Below are 15,989 nucleotides of genomic sequence, written 5' to 3'. Positions count from 1 at the left end.
AGGGTTCGCTTCCAAGCGACGCGTGTCTCGTGTCGCGGGTCTCTTCGGTGTGAATTCCCCCTTAATGCTAAGCTTTGTCTAACAAGAAAAAGTTGCCTAAGCCCCTCTGTTGTCACCCAATCGCCGCTACTGGTTTTCAATGTATTCAATATATTCTGCAAACGCATAGAGATAACAAAGTGTATGGGAGAGTTAATAACAAGAAATTTGATGGAGAACGAAGTGGGGTAGTTCAATTACGTAGGAAATAATACACTATCCTACCCAACCGTAGCTGCTTGGAGTTTTCGTAGGCTTGAGAATATTTAACTTCTTAGAATAGTATAATATTGCTCAAAAACAATGAAAAGATTCATCTGCACTGCATTTCCAAGTGAAAGTATTAGGGGGCAACTGCTTTTTCTTGCCCCCTACCCCCTGTACTCACGTCTATGATATCATCAGTCGTCATTGGGGAGCTTCAAGATGTTGATAGCCCCGTGATCTGGATATTTCATTTACCATCGCTGATATAAGCTTGACCCTGATCTCCTTTATGGAACTTGAATTTGAAATTGGAAAGCAATAGAGTACTTTGTTGATATACGTACATATCGTACATCCTCAGAGTTCACCTACATCATTGGCTAATATGGAAGTCTCAGTGAGTTTAATATATGTGTGTTTAGAATTCCGTCTTTGTTGCCTTGGAGTATTTTGACAGAATTAGTATATTTATGTATTTACTTAAAACCTAAATGATCTTCGGTCATTCTTGCACTTCGTTGCTCAACTGTATAGGCAATCTCCCTTTTAAATCTAACCTTTCATACAAGCAGCATAAGATGAATTTCCAAGACATACATAATTTCTCTGTTGTTCTTAATTCACCGGGCCTCACTGATTTGAGGGTTTTGCGGGGGCGGTTGCTACACCACTGACACCACCGTGCTCCTTGTGAAATGATAGCCCCTTTTGATGTGCCACATGACAACATTTTCATTTAATAAAACCAAATCGACTTCAAGATGACCACCATGTTGATAACATGTCACATAAAGTTTCCTTCCCTTTGCCATAACAAGTATGGGGTCCTTTCAATCGTGAATCCCTCTCCATGCTAATTTTAAACGTTTGTTTTCACACTTGTGGACCATCCTGTAGACACATCAATTCTCGAAATCAACTGTTAAAATGCGCCAGCCTGACATAAGTGAAGAGGGGAGGGCTACAGATTGCCGTTTCAAATTCTCGGGGGGTGATATAACATATCCGTAAGTTGAAACCTAACTTCTTTTGGGGGGGAACAGAATCAAAAGGTTTTCAATCCTATAAAAATGGTCTCCAGGATTATTTTGCTAAGTAAATGTTATGTTTGAAAAATCATAAAATAATCGTTCTTTATTTCTTTGTTTCTCAGGTCCAAGTGGGTTAACAAAATTACCCTTATAAATTATAACGTCTGAAAATTTTGGGTGACAAGTGCACCCCCCTTTCCACAGTCAAGTTAAACCTAACTAACACTCGCAAAAAGGTACTTACTTAACATATTACTAGGTATAATTTTTCCCATGACATACTTTACAGTCAGACCCAAAAATAAATAACTATGTAGCTAAGATGTTGTTTCCGTCCCATCACATATAAAAGTAATTTTACGCACGAATCTTTTATGCTAGATAAAATACCATTATTATATTGTTCCTTTTTCCAAAGCCATTATTTAGTGGAATAATATCATAGACTTACTATTCATATTTACAGTATATTAAACACCATAAAATTACACTCACTTTCAATTCTCTGGATATACTACATGTAACACTATTTTTGTAGAGAGTGTGAATACTTTTAACTGAAATGAGGAAATGAACCACATAAATAAATTATATGTACGTCTTTTTTATGATTAGCTACAAAATTATCTACAATTTTGCTTAAATCCAAAGATATTTCAAGGTATTTTTAATGGAGAGAATAGATAGAACACTCATCATCTCGTTATCAATCCAATTGGGAGGATCATATTAAAAAATGGCTGCCACATGACGTTTACCCTACTCCTATAACTTGATATGGATGATCCTATTATAATTATTCTATTTTATTGTTTTGAGGATCTTTTTTTTTAGACAAAACTTTCTTCTGTGCTAAGAGAAAACTTCTCCTTTCAATAACTCTTCTATGGAGCACAATAACACTTTCAGGAAAAAAATAGAAAGGATAATTTCATAAGCTTTCCATTGATATACTTTCATTCGTATTTCAATCTACGGTTTCTTCAAGGTGACCAAAATCAAAACGTTAGTTGCACAAAATCAGTTTTCTTCCTTTACATTTCTAGACGGCAGAGGAGAGAGAGGCTATTTTCAGGATGACGGCTCAAATTATCTACAACAATTAAAATAAGTAATTTTCAATAAATAGCTAACATGTAAATGCACATTTTTGACTTCAGCCTCGAAATATATGTAGGGCTATATGTAGTACACAACGAAAAAAAATCATTGCCGTGTGATAACGATTTAATAGCAGATATTATGATTTCCCGAAATATAGTTCATTTTATTTTTCTCTTATTTTTTCGGGATTTACTTTTGGAAAGTATTAATGAAAGTTGTATATTCTGAAAGAGTTTCTATGATGATAGATTCAAACAAATTGAAGTTGCTATTTTCTAGAAATATTTTATTTAATGAATGGGGTTTGGGTCTCCAAATAATATATTTTTCAATACTGTTCAATATATTTTTGATAATTTTTTTCTGACTGTAATATTGAGTGATCCATTACAACAGTACCTGGAACTGTGGATGTACATCTGTTGCATATGTATTTTCGTTGCTGTGTATATATTAGTGGGCAAGTCTAGCAAATTCCTCAAAAATACATTGATATTCACTTTAAAACTACAGGGCTATTCTAAATGATCCTCCCGGTTTCAAAGTATAATATCTCATGTTTATTTAGTCACACAATGACATGCAAATGATTTGAAATGGAAGAAAAACTCAAAACGTTTTTGGGTCTGGCAAAGCTGATGCTTAGTTCCGCGTTCTGCCCCTAGGGCGACAGTAAATCAAGATGGCTGGAAACGAAGACAGGAGAGCATTTTGTGTCTTGGAATTTCATGTACAACAGTCAGTTTTCTGTGTCCAGCGAAGTTTTAGGACAAAGTTCGGGTTAAGCCTGAATCACACGAAACTTGATATCCAGTAGGAATGTTCTAGTTGACGCTGGACTGGCTACCCATTTGCTAGTTTTCGGCTCACACGGTACTTGTTACACCGTACTTGTTGATAGTCTTTCGTTCCTATAATGGCGGCCGCGCGAGATGTAAACAACGTATCACTTCAGACTTTTTAAATACTATAACTATTTAACCAAGAGGAATATCGCTTCGCATTAAATGGTTTTAGGTAGAGAAGAATGGCGCTGATAAAATACATACTTTACAACGTTTACTAAACACGTCTGGAATAATATTTTAACTTTTTCAATTGTAAACACCGTACACTCACCATAGACGATATAACTCGACATGCCTTTCGTGCTGTATGCACTCGGAATTCTTCTTCTTCTTCGTCTTATTTTGACCCTATCAACTGGTAGTCGATTTTAGTCATCTTTCTGAGTTTTTTTTCAATATGTATTTAGTTCGCTATTCACTTATATTTCACAAGAATGAAAAAAAAATATCTATAGATATTTATTTATACTGTTTGTTAGATCTTCAAATTACATCTTCTTGCATATCCATAAAGAAGCCATAGGTTGGGAGCAGGGCAGTAAGAGATGTAGGGAATGGAATTCTATGTCGACGCAAACCACTATATAATTTATCTCGTTCTCTGTCGAAATTAGGACATTGTAAAAAGAGATGTGTAGCATCTTGATTATCTTCTCCACATGTGCAGGCTTGTTTTTTTGTAATATGTAATCGTGATAAATGGTCATTAGTGCGTACATGACCTGCACGTAGAAGTATTATAAAAGTAATAACTGATCTTGGAAAATTATATGAGTAGTACCAAGGTTTGTTTTGTGAATGTTCTGCAAACCATTTATATGTGTTGCCTGTGGATTGAAATTGTTCTATACACCACAGTTTCCATTTATCTTGAAATTTATATTTAACTCTTGGAAGAAGGCCCGTGTATGGAAGTCTCGCAAGTGAGGTAGATTCCGATGATCGGGCGGCTTTGGCATATATGTCCACACGTTCATTTCCCGTGTTTACTTGGTGAGCCTTTACGTAACTAAACTGGACGTTGATATTTCTTCCATTAGCATACTGGGTTTGTTGGATTATAAGTATGATGAATAAAGGATGTTTACAAATCTGACGATATGAGGAACTCAGCGCCATTAATACGCTTAAAGCATCTGTTTTGATGAGAATTTTTGTGTAATTATTATGGATAGCGTATGTGAGAGCTTTATATATTGTATAACTTTCTGCAGTGAAAATAGAAGTGTCAGGTGGTAAACGGAATTGTTTGTTTATATTTTGATCTGGAATGAAATAAGCACAACCCACACCTAGGCGGTCTTTGGATCCATCAGTATATATGATTAGGTGTGTTGGCCATTTCTCTTTATACATGATATGTCTTCCTAAATCCCTGAAATGGATATTGCATTGGGTATATAAGGGTATGTCTAATTGATAAATTAAAGGATGTTGGAAGGTGAAAGACTTTGCACGGGATTCCGGGTCTATGTATTGGCAATATACAAAATAAAAGAATGTGTGTTTAGGATCTATAACTTTAGCTTCTGTCCATTGATTTTGTATTTCAAATAATTTATTGAATGGGTTCGTATGATTTTCCCAGGTTTTGAGTAGAAATTTTATTGTTAATTGAATCCGTCTATATGTCAAACTAGTTTCTCTGCTTTTCATATATACACTGACATTAGGACAGGACTGCATGGGACCTAAGCAGGTCCTCAAAGCTTTTCTCTGTAGTATGTCTGTTTTGTTTAAAACACTTACTTTTGCACCCCCATAAGTAGAGGCTGCATACTCAAAGTTTGATTGAAAACAATTCCTATAAAATAGAAGTAAGATTTGGGGTGGCCACCCCATTTAATTGTTGTGATACTACGGAGTATATTTATTATTTTACAGCCTTTAATGATTAAATGCGTGATGTGTGTATTCCATGTGAATCGCCTGTCGGAAACCACAGACAAAAACGCTACGTTGCAAACTTACAGATTATCTTCACATGGCCAAACTTTGCTCTGATTGGCTGTTGCACAGAATCTAGTCGAAGAAAGTTAGTAGCAATTAGAACATGTCCTATTCCTCAAAACCAGTCAAGCAGTCAGCCATGCGGCCATGATTGCTACCTAGAAAGTTAGTTCAGCGCCAACTAGAGCATTCCTACTAGAAATCCAGTTCCGTGTGATAGGCGCTTTAGATCCACCAAACTATCACTCAATTCGGAAGTGATATAGACCATTAGGCCTATGGCCCTATGTTCTTCCAGGAGGACACTGCAAACGGACTTTCCTACCTTCACATGCTGCAGACATGGCTTTTCCCGCAGCTGGAAGAGGTAATGGGAAATTTTATTTTGCAGCAGGACGGGCCACCCCCACATTGGCACCGGGATGTCAGAAGGGAACTCAACAGAAGGTTACCAAATCAATGGATAGGATGAGCTAGTCGTGAGGACCAGGTTCTGCTTCCTTGCCCCCCCCCCCTGTTGCTAGATATCACCTCCTGTGACTTTTTTGTGGGGTTATGTTAAAAACAAAGTGTTAGAGCCTCCCCTATCTAATAACTTACCTGAACTTCGAGTACGCATCCAAGAAGCAGTTGCGTCAATTGACTCTGAGATGTTGGGAAGAGTGTGGCAAGAATTTGACTATCGGCTTGATATCTGCCGAATTACAAAAGGCACTCACTCATATTGAGAACCTTTGACGTGGAACATAACACGTATGTATGTAAAAAAAAAACTTTTTTGAGTTTTTCTTTCATTTAAAATAACTTGCATGTCATTGTGATTAAATAAACGTGAGATATTAAACTTTGAAATCGGGAAGATCATTTAGAATAGCCCTGTATAACCAATGTCATTCAGTGCGTTGAACCAATATTTAATTTCATGAAGAAATGCAGAAAGCCTGCCATAATGAACTAAAGCGAATAAGAAATTATGGCATGATTAAACTGGCACTTAACATGAAATATTACGAGACGAAAGACTTCGGCAAATAATCTTTAGATGACTTTTCTGCGTGCCTACCTCGGCCCCTGGCCTTTATGTGCTATAGTTGAAATCGTTTTTCACATGCTTAACGGCGAGTTTTAGGAAAATAAAACTTTAATTGCACGCCGTGACACAAAAGAATAATGACTCATTTCATGTAGCAGTTGTTCTCGAATCACGTATTAGCTTATTCTTGGAAATTTAATGAGAAACGTTTGGAATTTTGTGCTCAGCATCTGCTAAAATAGCAAGCCGTATCCATAATTCCTTACGTTTTATTCTGAAGCAAAATCGAGTTCAACTTACGTCGAAGGAGGTCAGTGATTGCACAATGAATAGTAAGTATGGTGCTTTCTATTCTTATTAGCAAGAAATGTTAATTGAACCTTGTCTGTTGTATATTCATTTTACTTGTATCTCTTCTAACACACTATTTTATCTTCAGGTCAACAGATTACTATTTGAGTAGTATGATTTGACCTATTACTGGGTCGATAAAGTATGAACCCCCTTCAGGCAGATTTGGCTACACTTAAAACAAGCTCAACATGCCCATATGAGTTTTTTGCTCAAGTGTGGAACCCTGTCTAATCCAAGATTTTTGTAAAAATGCCCTCGGGAATTTCCTGTGAAATTATGACCCCCCTCAGATTGATTTGCCTACACTTATAAAAGGCACTTCTGTGAGATTGTTGTCCATAAATTTGTTAAAAATATGCCCCTCTTGATATTTTTTTTGGCTACACTTAAAACTAAGCCAAACGTATTAACACACACACACACACACACACACACACATATTTACTTCTGGTTTAAGTTCAATTGGGCACCAGGCTCAACTTGTATATCTAGTATTAAGATAATGTAATTCTTCTAGAATTCCTCTGTGACTCTCTCATTTCTTACATAAACACATGATTTTTCACCTATGAGAATAACACTACATATGGTGTCATCAGGGAGTGTATCGTAGAATTCACAGATAATTTTAATGTTTGTCCTGTCATTAACCACAACTTGTTTCCTTTTTGAAGTGTTGATGACAAACATGGGTCTCTGTGCTTTGAATTCATCTGGTGTGTAATACATGTCAGTATTGCCAGTAGTGACCCTTTTGTATGCTGTAAATGCTTCATATAATTTAAGGAAATCATCCTTGGACATGTCTAAATTATAATTTTCTCTAGGGAATACCTCATTTCTGCCATTTTTAAGATATATGTTCTTGATGTTGCAGTTATCAAATCTACTTGAATTTTTTTCCTGATTATTGTGTCTTCCAGTTTGAAACAGTACCACCACAAAATCCGGCATGTCATATTGTATACTGGAGAATGAATTTGTAGCATCAAACTCATAATAAGTACCAGCGGCAGGCTTCTGTACACATTGATATGTATAAAATTGTAAAGGAACCTGTGGATTTTTTATTATATCTGCTTTGTATTTAAGAGCATAACTGGCTTCATATTCAACAACTGGGATTCTTAGCTCCATAGTCTGAATAATGCATTTGCCTTCATCAGGTAGGGTATTGGGCAGAGCTTCTCCTGTAGAGTTTAATGTACTGTACCTCATCAAAGAATTATTATCATTGGCAGCTCTTCTAAATGTGATTCTTAAACCACCCTTCCACATAATATCTTTGTAATCTGAGAAGAATCCTGGCAACAGGCGCATAGGGAACAGCACTGTGTGGCTCTTGGATAATATTTTATCACCAGCCTCAAATCCACCTATTTTGTAGTAAGAAGCCTCGGTTTTGGATAATTTTAGTGTGGCCAAAGCTGTGGAGGTAATGCCGGGATAATCCACTCTGTTTATAACAACACCATGCTTTCTGATCTCAATTTCAGAGAACAGATGTGGCACAAAATTGTCCACCAATCTTATATTTGAATTTGCCGGATAATCTGTTCCATCGAGCTTTACAACATCAAATTTGATGTATAGATCTGCTCTGTGGGGGTGTATAAAGCCATCCCCTCCATCAAGATCAACCTCAATTTCTGTGTTGGGTTGATTTAAATTTGCAAATGTCCTCCTGTTTGGAGGGAATGATTGTAGCTCATAACTCTCAATATTTTCCATTTTTTTCTTGTATGTATTTTTATTTAAATATTAATCTCTATGATTGCAGTTGTTGTGGCGCCAGCAATATCAACTAATTCTTCTTTTTCATTAGTGACCATCAATTCAATGTTATCTATTCTATTATGGCACACAGGAAAATATAATGTTGGGGATGGAGTGTAGATGATTGGCTCCATAAATTCAGAATTAGGTTTAAATGTTGCAATGATGCCAGTTTGTTTGTGAGTGCCTATGCCATTTGATTTGGTGATCATACCCTCGGCCACATTACAGTGAATATTCAGAGTCTCTATGACTAAGAATTTAGGTATATTAATAGCAGTGTGTTTGATGGCCGGTTCAAGTTTTGTGTTGTTCTCAAAGCCTAACAGCTCTCCTATAGTACCCAGATTCACTGTCTCTGTAGCAGATACAATGTCTACTCTGTGAGTGACAGAATTTTGAGTTAAAACTATACCTCTGGGTAATTGAGCATTTAGAGTGGACAGATTATATTGCCCTGGAGTGATGACAATGTTTTGATCCCCAACTGCAATTGTGTTGTTGTGGTGTGTAATATTAGGGATCAAGTACATGCCATAAAATGCTCTGAGAGCTATTGTTTTGGGATACACTATATCATCATGTAATTTGAGTTTCAATATTGAATTTTGGCTGGTGAGATGGAATACCCCCATGATGTTTCAGATACCACAGGGCTTTTTGAAAATTTTCAATTGATGGTTTATTTATTTGAGACATATATCTAAGAACAGATAAACACAAATGTCCACAATTAACATCTTTGAAGTTTTGAACACGGGCATTATTGTAATAAAGATTAGTTGATTTTAGATATTTTATTAAATTTTCAGGTGGAACACCTCCAATGAATCAAACACAAATGCCTCATCTTTTAATATTTAAGATAACAGATCCAGTGTGTGCCCTGATTTTTGTACTTATCCAAATTAACAATGCCACACTCTTTGTTGAGTGGTTGCTCTGGCAAACAATCAGACATCTACACACCTCTAAAATTTTTGATGCCCAGTGGCTTGATTAAAGCTTCAATATCTTGGTTTGTAAGCGGCTCTTGTTTTTTTAAACTTATTTTTGGCTCTCTTAACACCTTTGCCTTGTTTCTCCATGGCCAGGTTATGGCGCTTTATTTCATCTAATTCTGCCTTATTCTTTTTGGCATCTATTACTGTTTTTGCTATGGCAGCTGATCCCCCAGACAAGCTCCCCACAGCCCCAAGTGCTGCTAAGATGGCCGGGATAGTAAATATGAAACCCCCACATGTGATTTTTTCTAGATTGTTGTAATTTTTTTAATTGGGGGGTACTAAGCAACAATTTCATACCATGGCCCTTGGCAATACAAGAGCTTTATTTCTTGCGCTGCTTTTTGGTTAAAAGGCTATCAATAGTTTTAAGAGATTTAAGACCTGCATAAGGTATTTGATACATAACACCCTTGGCCTTCATTTTAGGTTTATTATATACATATTCACAGCCCCCATCCCAGTTTTTGTTTGGTGTTCATAGCTATGGTGGTCCCCAATGCTGCTATTTTTTCACTTAAAGAAGCATCTTTGCTTACAAATCTACCAAATGCAGCCTCTTCTAATTTCTTGTCAGCAACATGTCTCTTGTCAAGATCAGAATGTGTGTTGTATGCTATGTCATGGTCTCTACAAGCAGCATCTAGGGGATTAACACCAGGATCACCTCTGTTTAATCTATGGTCCAATTTTGTACCGGGACCACAATACTGATAGCCTGGAATATGTAGTTCAAATTGCAGCTTGTTTATAATGTCATTAACCAACCCCCGACCCTCAGAAATATTCCAAAATTTAGGTGGTAGAGTATTAATAATTTTTATAAGATATCCAATCCCCTTAGTGTCATTCACTATAAAATTAGACAATTTTGTGCTTATCATGTCCATAATTCCAACCTTTTCATTGTAAAAATTGTGGTTGCCAGCATTTTCCTCCCCAGCTATCACCAATAACCTATCTACAAGTTTCCTGACATCATCAACCCAGACAAATTCTTTAGGCAGGGTGTCGTATTGTTTGATTCCACTGCCAGTCTTGATCTGTGACCATATGGGCTTGATTAAGTTGTTATATTTTGCTCCACTGCTAGACTTGACTCTTTTTTGTGTGGGATCATTGTTCTGGTATAGAGCATCTGATTTTATTAATATTTCTTTGTAGTGCTCATAATCTTGATCTGTATAGTTGCCAGGCCTTTTCCTAGTCATCAGTTCCCACAACCCAGGTGTGCCGGGATATTTAACAAAACCACCTTTTTCTCCAAGATGAGATTCTGAATATACAATTAGATCATCTCCCATAAATGTTACTCTGAAATTGCCAATTCTATGTATGATGCTACCATCACGCTCTGTGTCAGCATATAAGCCAAAGACCTCATCTTTGTTGTCTTTAGGTGTGCTTAAATATTTTTGAGCAAGAAGACCCAATTCAATAGGATCCAGAATAGCTTCAGTTCTTCGAGGAGCAACAGGACTAGGTGTATGAATACTGGAAAGTGGGGTGATTGGATAATCTAATATGTTCCTTGCAGCTACAGGTACAAGCTCTGTGATCAAATTTTGATTTTGCTCTGTAACAGTTTTGATATTTTTACCTAATTCACTAATAGCATCAATAATAGGCTGTTCTGTTTGTTTGTGTTGTTCATAAATTCCTCGGTTCTGTGATTTCCATCCCTTAAATCTTTTTACAAGATAATCTCTTAATTTAAGATCATCAATGATTGGCCTCTTCATGGTTATTTATATATGTTTCAATGTCTAGAAAATTGTTGATTTTATTTCTGTATTTGCCACTATTGGGTTTTCTTGTCATATCAATTGTGACAAACCCATAACTGTCCTGGTTCCAGCACCTACTGCAAAACTTGGAAAAATCATTGTAGCTCAAGTCCCCACCTACATATTCATCATGTATGTGTTTGAGGTTGGTATGATCTTGATGAAACACACATATAAAATTGCTGTTGTCTCGGATCAGCTGCTTCAGTATTTTAGAAAAAGTCTGTGCCAGGTAGAAGCAATCAATGTTTTTGTGTCGCCCCTGTGTAAAGAAATTTCTAACCTTGTTTTGATTATCCAGTATAATGTCATCGAACACAACAACAGAATTATCGAGACATTCATGGAGTGGCTTAACATCTGATTCAAAAGTGGCAATATCCAATCCATCATATAGCTTCATCAGCTGCTGATATTTTAATTGTTCCAAGCTCTTAGAAAAACATACAAGTGCCTGTTTTTCCAGTCTAACCAGTTGGGTGCCAATAAAAAATTATCAATCATTAGTGTAGTTTTACCACAAGCTGATGGCCCAACAATAAGACATCTAATATTTTCAGGCAGCAACTTGCCATTTCTCTTAATCTGCTGTTCAGGTTCTGGCAGCCTTTTTATAACATCCCAGGTGCTCATATTATCACTTTGTCTGCACCAGCTGTGTTCTGGAAATCCTTGCCATTTGACAAATAACTTGTTGCCTTTTCTGCGCATGATTTTTTCTATGAGATATGTGTCAGGCTGTTTAGTTTTGTTGAGTTCTTCTTCATAGAACCGGCCTTTGAGAATTTCTCCTCGGTGGTCTTTTATTATATATGTGTTAAGGATCCCAGGTTTAACTTGAACCACTGTAAATAATTCAGTGCTCCAGTTTCTTGTAAAGCCTCTTTTGAATAAGTGCTTATATTTGCTGATTCTTACTTGATCACCCACCTTGTATTTGGCTTTTCTTGTTGTTGGCTGGTATCTAGGATAATAAACAGTCCTGATCAATTTTTGCTCATCAGATGAAGTTACTTCAGAGGGTTTCATGTTGATTGTGGAATGGACCCAGTTGTTATATTTATGTAGAAGTTCTGGAAGAATATTAAGCCATTTATAATTACCTTGAAGTGTAAATTGTTTATACATAAGATTTTTTAGGGTTTTGTTGAATCTCTCTACAATTGAGGCTTTGAGATCACTGTAACTCGAATAATGTTGTATTGACTGGCTTTTAATAAATTGTTGGAACACAGAATTATAAAATTCTTTGCCATTATCTGTTTGCAAATAGCGCGGTGATCTTCCACTCTGATTGATGATTGTCCTGAAGGCTTCTGTAACACATTTTCCAGTCTTGGATTTGAGTGGCACAGCCCAGGCAAATTTTGAAAATGTGTCTATTACAGTAAGTAGATACTTGTAGCCCTTGTTGATTTTGTCTAAGTTTTTCAGCTGTCCACTCCATCTCAATCAAGTCGCTCTGCCATAAATCATCTATGCCTTTTGTGACTACTGGCAGTCTCTTATAATTATGTCTGGCTTGTCTGTGTAATTCATCAACAATAATTTGTCTAGACATAATATGAAAACAAGAATATTGCAACTATGGGGTGTTCAGCAGCTGATACTACAGGATTTTCTAAATATAATTTGTCTCCTATTTGTATATGAAATTCCAGAGAGCCATCATCTTCAGCATAAGATGTTTCTAATGTATTGGGATCTGTAAAATCCTCTAACTCTACACTGGTGATTTTTTGTTTGTTGTCAGCATTTGTTATTGATAAGGTAGGGTAGTGGTGTGCCTGTGGTTGTAGCCAATATTTGATCTTGATTGGTCTCAGTGTGCCCCAACAAAAAACTGGTAATAAAATTGTGCAGGGGACAGCATATATATTTTGCCACCTGGTGTAAATGGTGAATCATATTCTTTGTTGGGGATGCTGTACAATTCAAGAATTACTGTATGTTTAGGGTTCTCGATTATGCCTGTTATTTCTTTTTCTGCTGTAAGCAATCTGCTTGTTACAGATTCAAGGTGCTCATTGATGGTCCTAACAACATCATCATGGCCTCGCTTGATCTTTATGTCCACAACAAGTTTCTTGTATTGTTGCACAATTTCTTGTAGCTGGGTGGCAAAAACAGACAGAGCATTTGCTTGATTGGATTCCATGGTCCCTAGCTGTTGCTTGATATTAGCTACAATTTGTTGCAAATTTTCAATAACTGCCAATTTTGAATTTTGAGCAGTAAGATCATGGACCTGTCTTCTGATATCCTCAAACAGGGCATGCAGTTCATTAATATGTTGATTAGTTGGTAGAGTGGCCACTGTCTGAGTAAGTTGTTTGATCTCTGTCTGGATATTCTTGATATCTTGTGATTTCAATATGCGATTCACAGCTCTCTTAATATTTTAAAGTTCCTGTGATGTAGGCAGATTTGTTACAGTATTTTGCAAAGATTCAAGTGCTAATTTCACATTATTTAATTCAGATGCATCAGCCACATTTTGCATAGCATTTTGGAGCAGGGTTATATCTGCCTGAGTGGGTGTTGATTGTTGTAAAATTTCAAGTTTTGTTTGGATATCATCGATCAAGTGATGAAAATGAGATAGCTCAGATTCAGTGTTGAGGTTTTCAAGCTTTGTGATCTGTTGCTGGACACTGACAAGTGTGTCTACAATACCAGGCAGGCGAGATTCTAGAGATTCTTGTACATTTGTCAAATCACTTTGCACTGCTGCTATTGTACCCTCAAGATGGGTTATGGTACTTTGAATTTTTCCAAAATCTTCATATGTTTCAAGTTGCAGCTTAATGTTGGCAACACTCCGAGTTAATGCACTCAAATCATCAGAAGATGGCAAGTTGTTCATAAAATTTTCAAGTGTCTCAATTTTTTCTTTAACCTCGGCTATGGCATTGTTCAAGGGGTCCAGATTAGGTATCTGGAGTGATTGAATCTGTTCTTTTAGAGTGGAAATCACTAGATCAAAATCTTCTTGTGATTTTATGCTTTTGACAATTGTTTGGAGCTGTGTCTGGACATTATTTATCTGCTCTTCCAATTGCTGTTTCAATTGCTCAGAGTTGGTGGCCTGGGTCTTAAATTTGGCTTGAAGAGCTGCTACAGCCTCTTCTAAACTTTGAAAATTATCTAATGTGGCCAAGTCAGTATATTTCTGAAGCAATAATTTGAGTTCAGAATCAATTTTAAGAAGAGGGTCCATGCATTGTGATTGTAAATTTGTAATTTCTAGTTGAAGACTGGCATTGAGTGTGGTTTGTAAAGCTTGTAAATCACTTCTTAATTTCTTGACTCTGACATCAAGCATCAGAATCTCATCACTGTGATCTTCATGTCTTGTATGGCCAAATATATCATTAGGCATTTTTGTTTTAGTGGTTATTTATTATTGAATATCTGATTCTTAATTCTATAAAAAAAGGTATAAGCTTGTCATATGATCCCGGGACCTCAATATATAAGCAGTCACCAGAAGAAACAGTATAAACAGTGCCAGAAATCATGTTTGAGTGCTTAATTCTATAAATATTTCTCCCTACTGAAATCTTGACATTACCCTCAGGGGTTGTAATAAATTGCAATTGACCACCTACAGGTAATTAGTAATGATTTAAATTATTGTTAAATATGTACAATGTTTTACCTGTTTCATCATCAACATCTGTAAGTATGCTGTTCAGATGAATAATTAACAAAGCACTTAGTTTAGATATTATATCAGAAGAGGGTTGTGGTGTTGGCAGGTCCATAATAGCCTGTTTTTTGAACCCAAATAAGTTCATAGGCATGTTTATTTATTTCAAATCATGCTCTGTAATTGGGCATTGATTACCACTTTTCAAATCACAATGACCCCATGGTAAAGTATGTATGCCACATGACAAAATGCATCTCTTATCATCATGTGGGTCCAGAGCCACTTTTCTTACAATATTGCTAGTCAACAAGTGATCCACACTCTGAATTCTGGATTCTGATGTTCTGATTGTGCTACATGATTTGAGGCAATTTTTGTAATCTTCAAATTCAAGCTCTTTGTCTACAGTCACTTTGCCAATGCCCTTGGCCTTTTTGGCAACAGCGCCACTACATGTTTCAAAACTGTACATCTTGGCTCTTAACCCAGCAAATGCTACAATAACATCACCAAGTGTCTCATCTTTTAACTTGCCAGGCACCTTTTTGTTGTGGGGTTTAATTTTTGAATGTTTAGTGGTATCAAAATATTTAAACAATTCAGGCTGTGTTATATCTTGATAAACGTCTTCTGTTTGAATATCAAGAACAAAACTATCTGTGTCCATGTACATCAGTTTTACACGATCCTTATAAAAAGGCTTCAACACATTATAAAACAATTTTAACATGTGTAATTTGGCCAATTCCAATATCACAGCCCCTACATAAATAGGCTTATCAAACTTAATCTTTGTTTTTTTCATGTTGAAGAGTGCCATATTTTCATCATAAATTCTTCTATAATTGAAATTAGGCTTTGCAATCAATTTTTTGCTCCGGCTGGGGTCAGTAATTATTTTAACATCAATATGTTTTCTGACATTTTCAATTGTTTTGCCATACAAACAATTGACCATCAATTTAAACAAGATCTTATCAAATTGGCTCATTGCAGATGTTCAAAGCTCTGTGTTTGTATCAATATATGGTTTCAACCATCTTGAGTGCCTGAACCTCAAAACTTTTCCAACTTTGGTCACTTGAACACCATGTTTCATCAGGAACTGGAGGTTTTTGTAATATATGACATAATCCAGTTTCGGCTCTAGAGTCATCATCAATTTTTTCTGTTTAGAGCCAGGTGAACACTTAACCTCAGG

The 15,989-nt window shown here is 36.2% G+C and overlaps 1 protein-coding gene across 1 annotated transcript in view; it reads left to right on the top strand.

Moving 5' to 3' along the window:
* The first annotated feature begins 6,417 nt into the window (after nucleotides 1-6,417).
* The window catches only part of LOC145984498 (follicle cell protein 3C-1-like), a 215,888-nt gene continuing 206,316 nt past the window's right edge, over nucleotides 6,418-15,989 (top strand). Inside the window, exon 1 of the mRNA XM_083118154.1 lies at nucleotides 6,418-6,544. Within this exon, the coding sequence (XP_082974280.1) occupies nucleotides 6,538-6,544 (7 nt within the window). The 5' untranslated portion in view covers nucleotides 6,418-6,537. The remainder of the gene's footprint in view (nucleotides 6,545-15,989) is intronic.

Source organism: Lepisma saccharinum, chromosome 2, assembly GCF_977018435.1.
Source record: "Lepisma saccharinum chromosome 2, izLepSacc3.1, whole genome shotgun sequence".
Classification (NCBI taxonomy): Eukaryota; Metazoa; Arthropoda; class Insecta; order Zygentoma; family Lepismatidae; genus Lepisma; species Lepisma saccharinum.
Note: the sequence above shows the minus strand (reverse complement) of the source record. Positions and strands in the feature narration are given on the sequence as shown.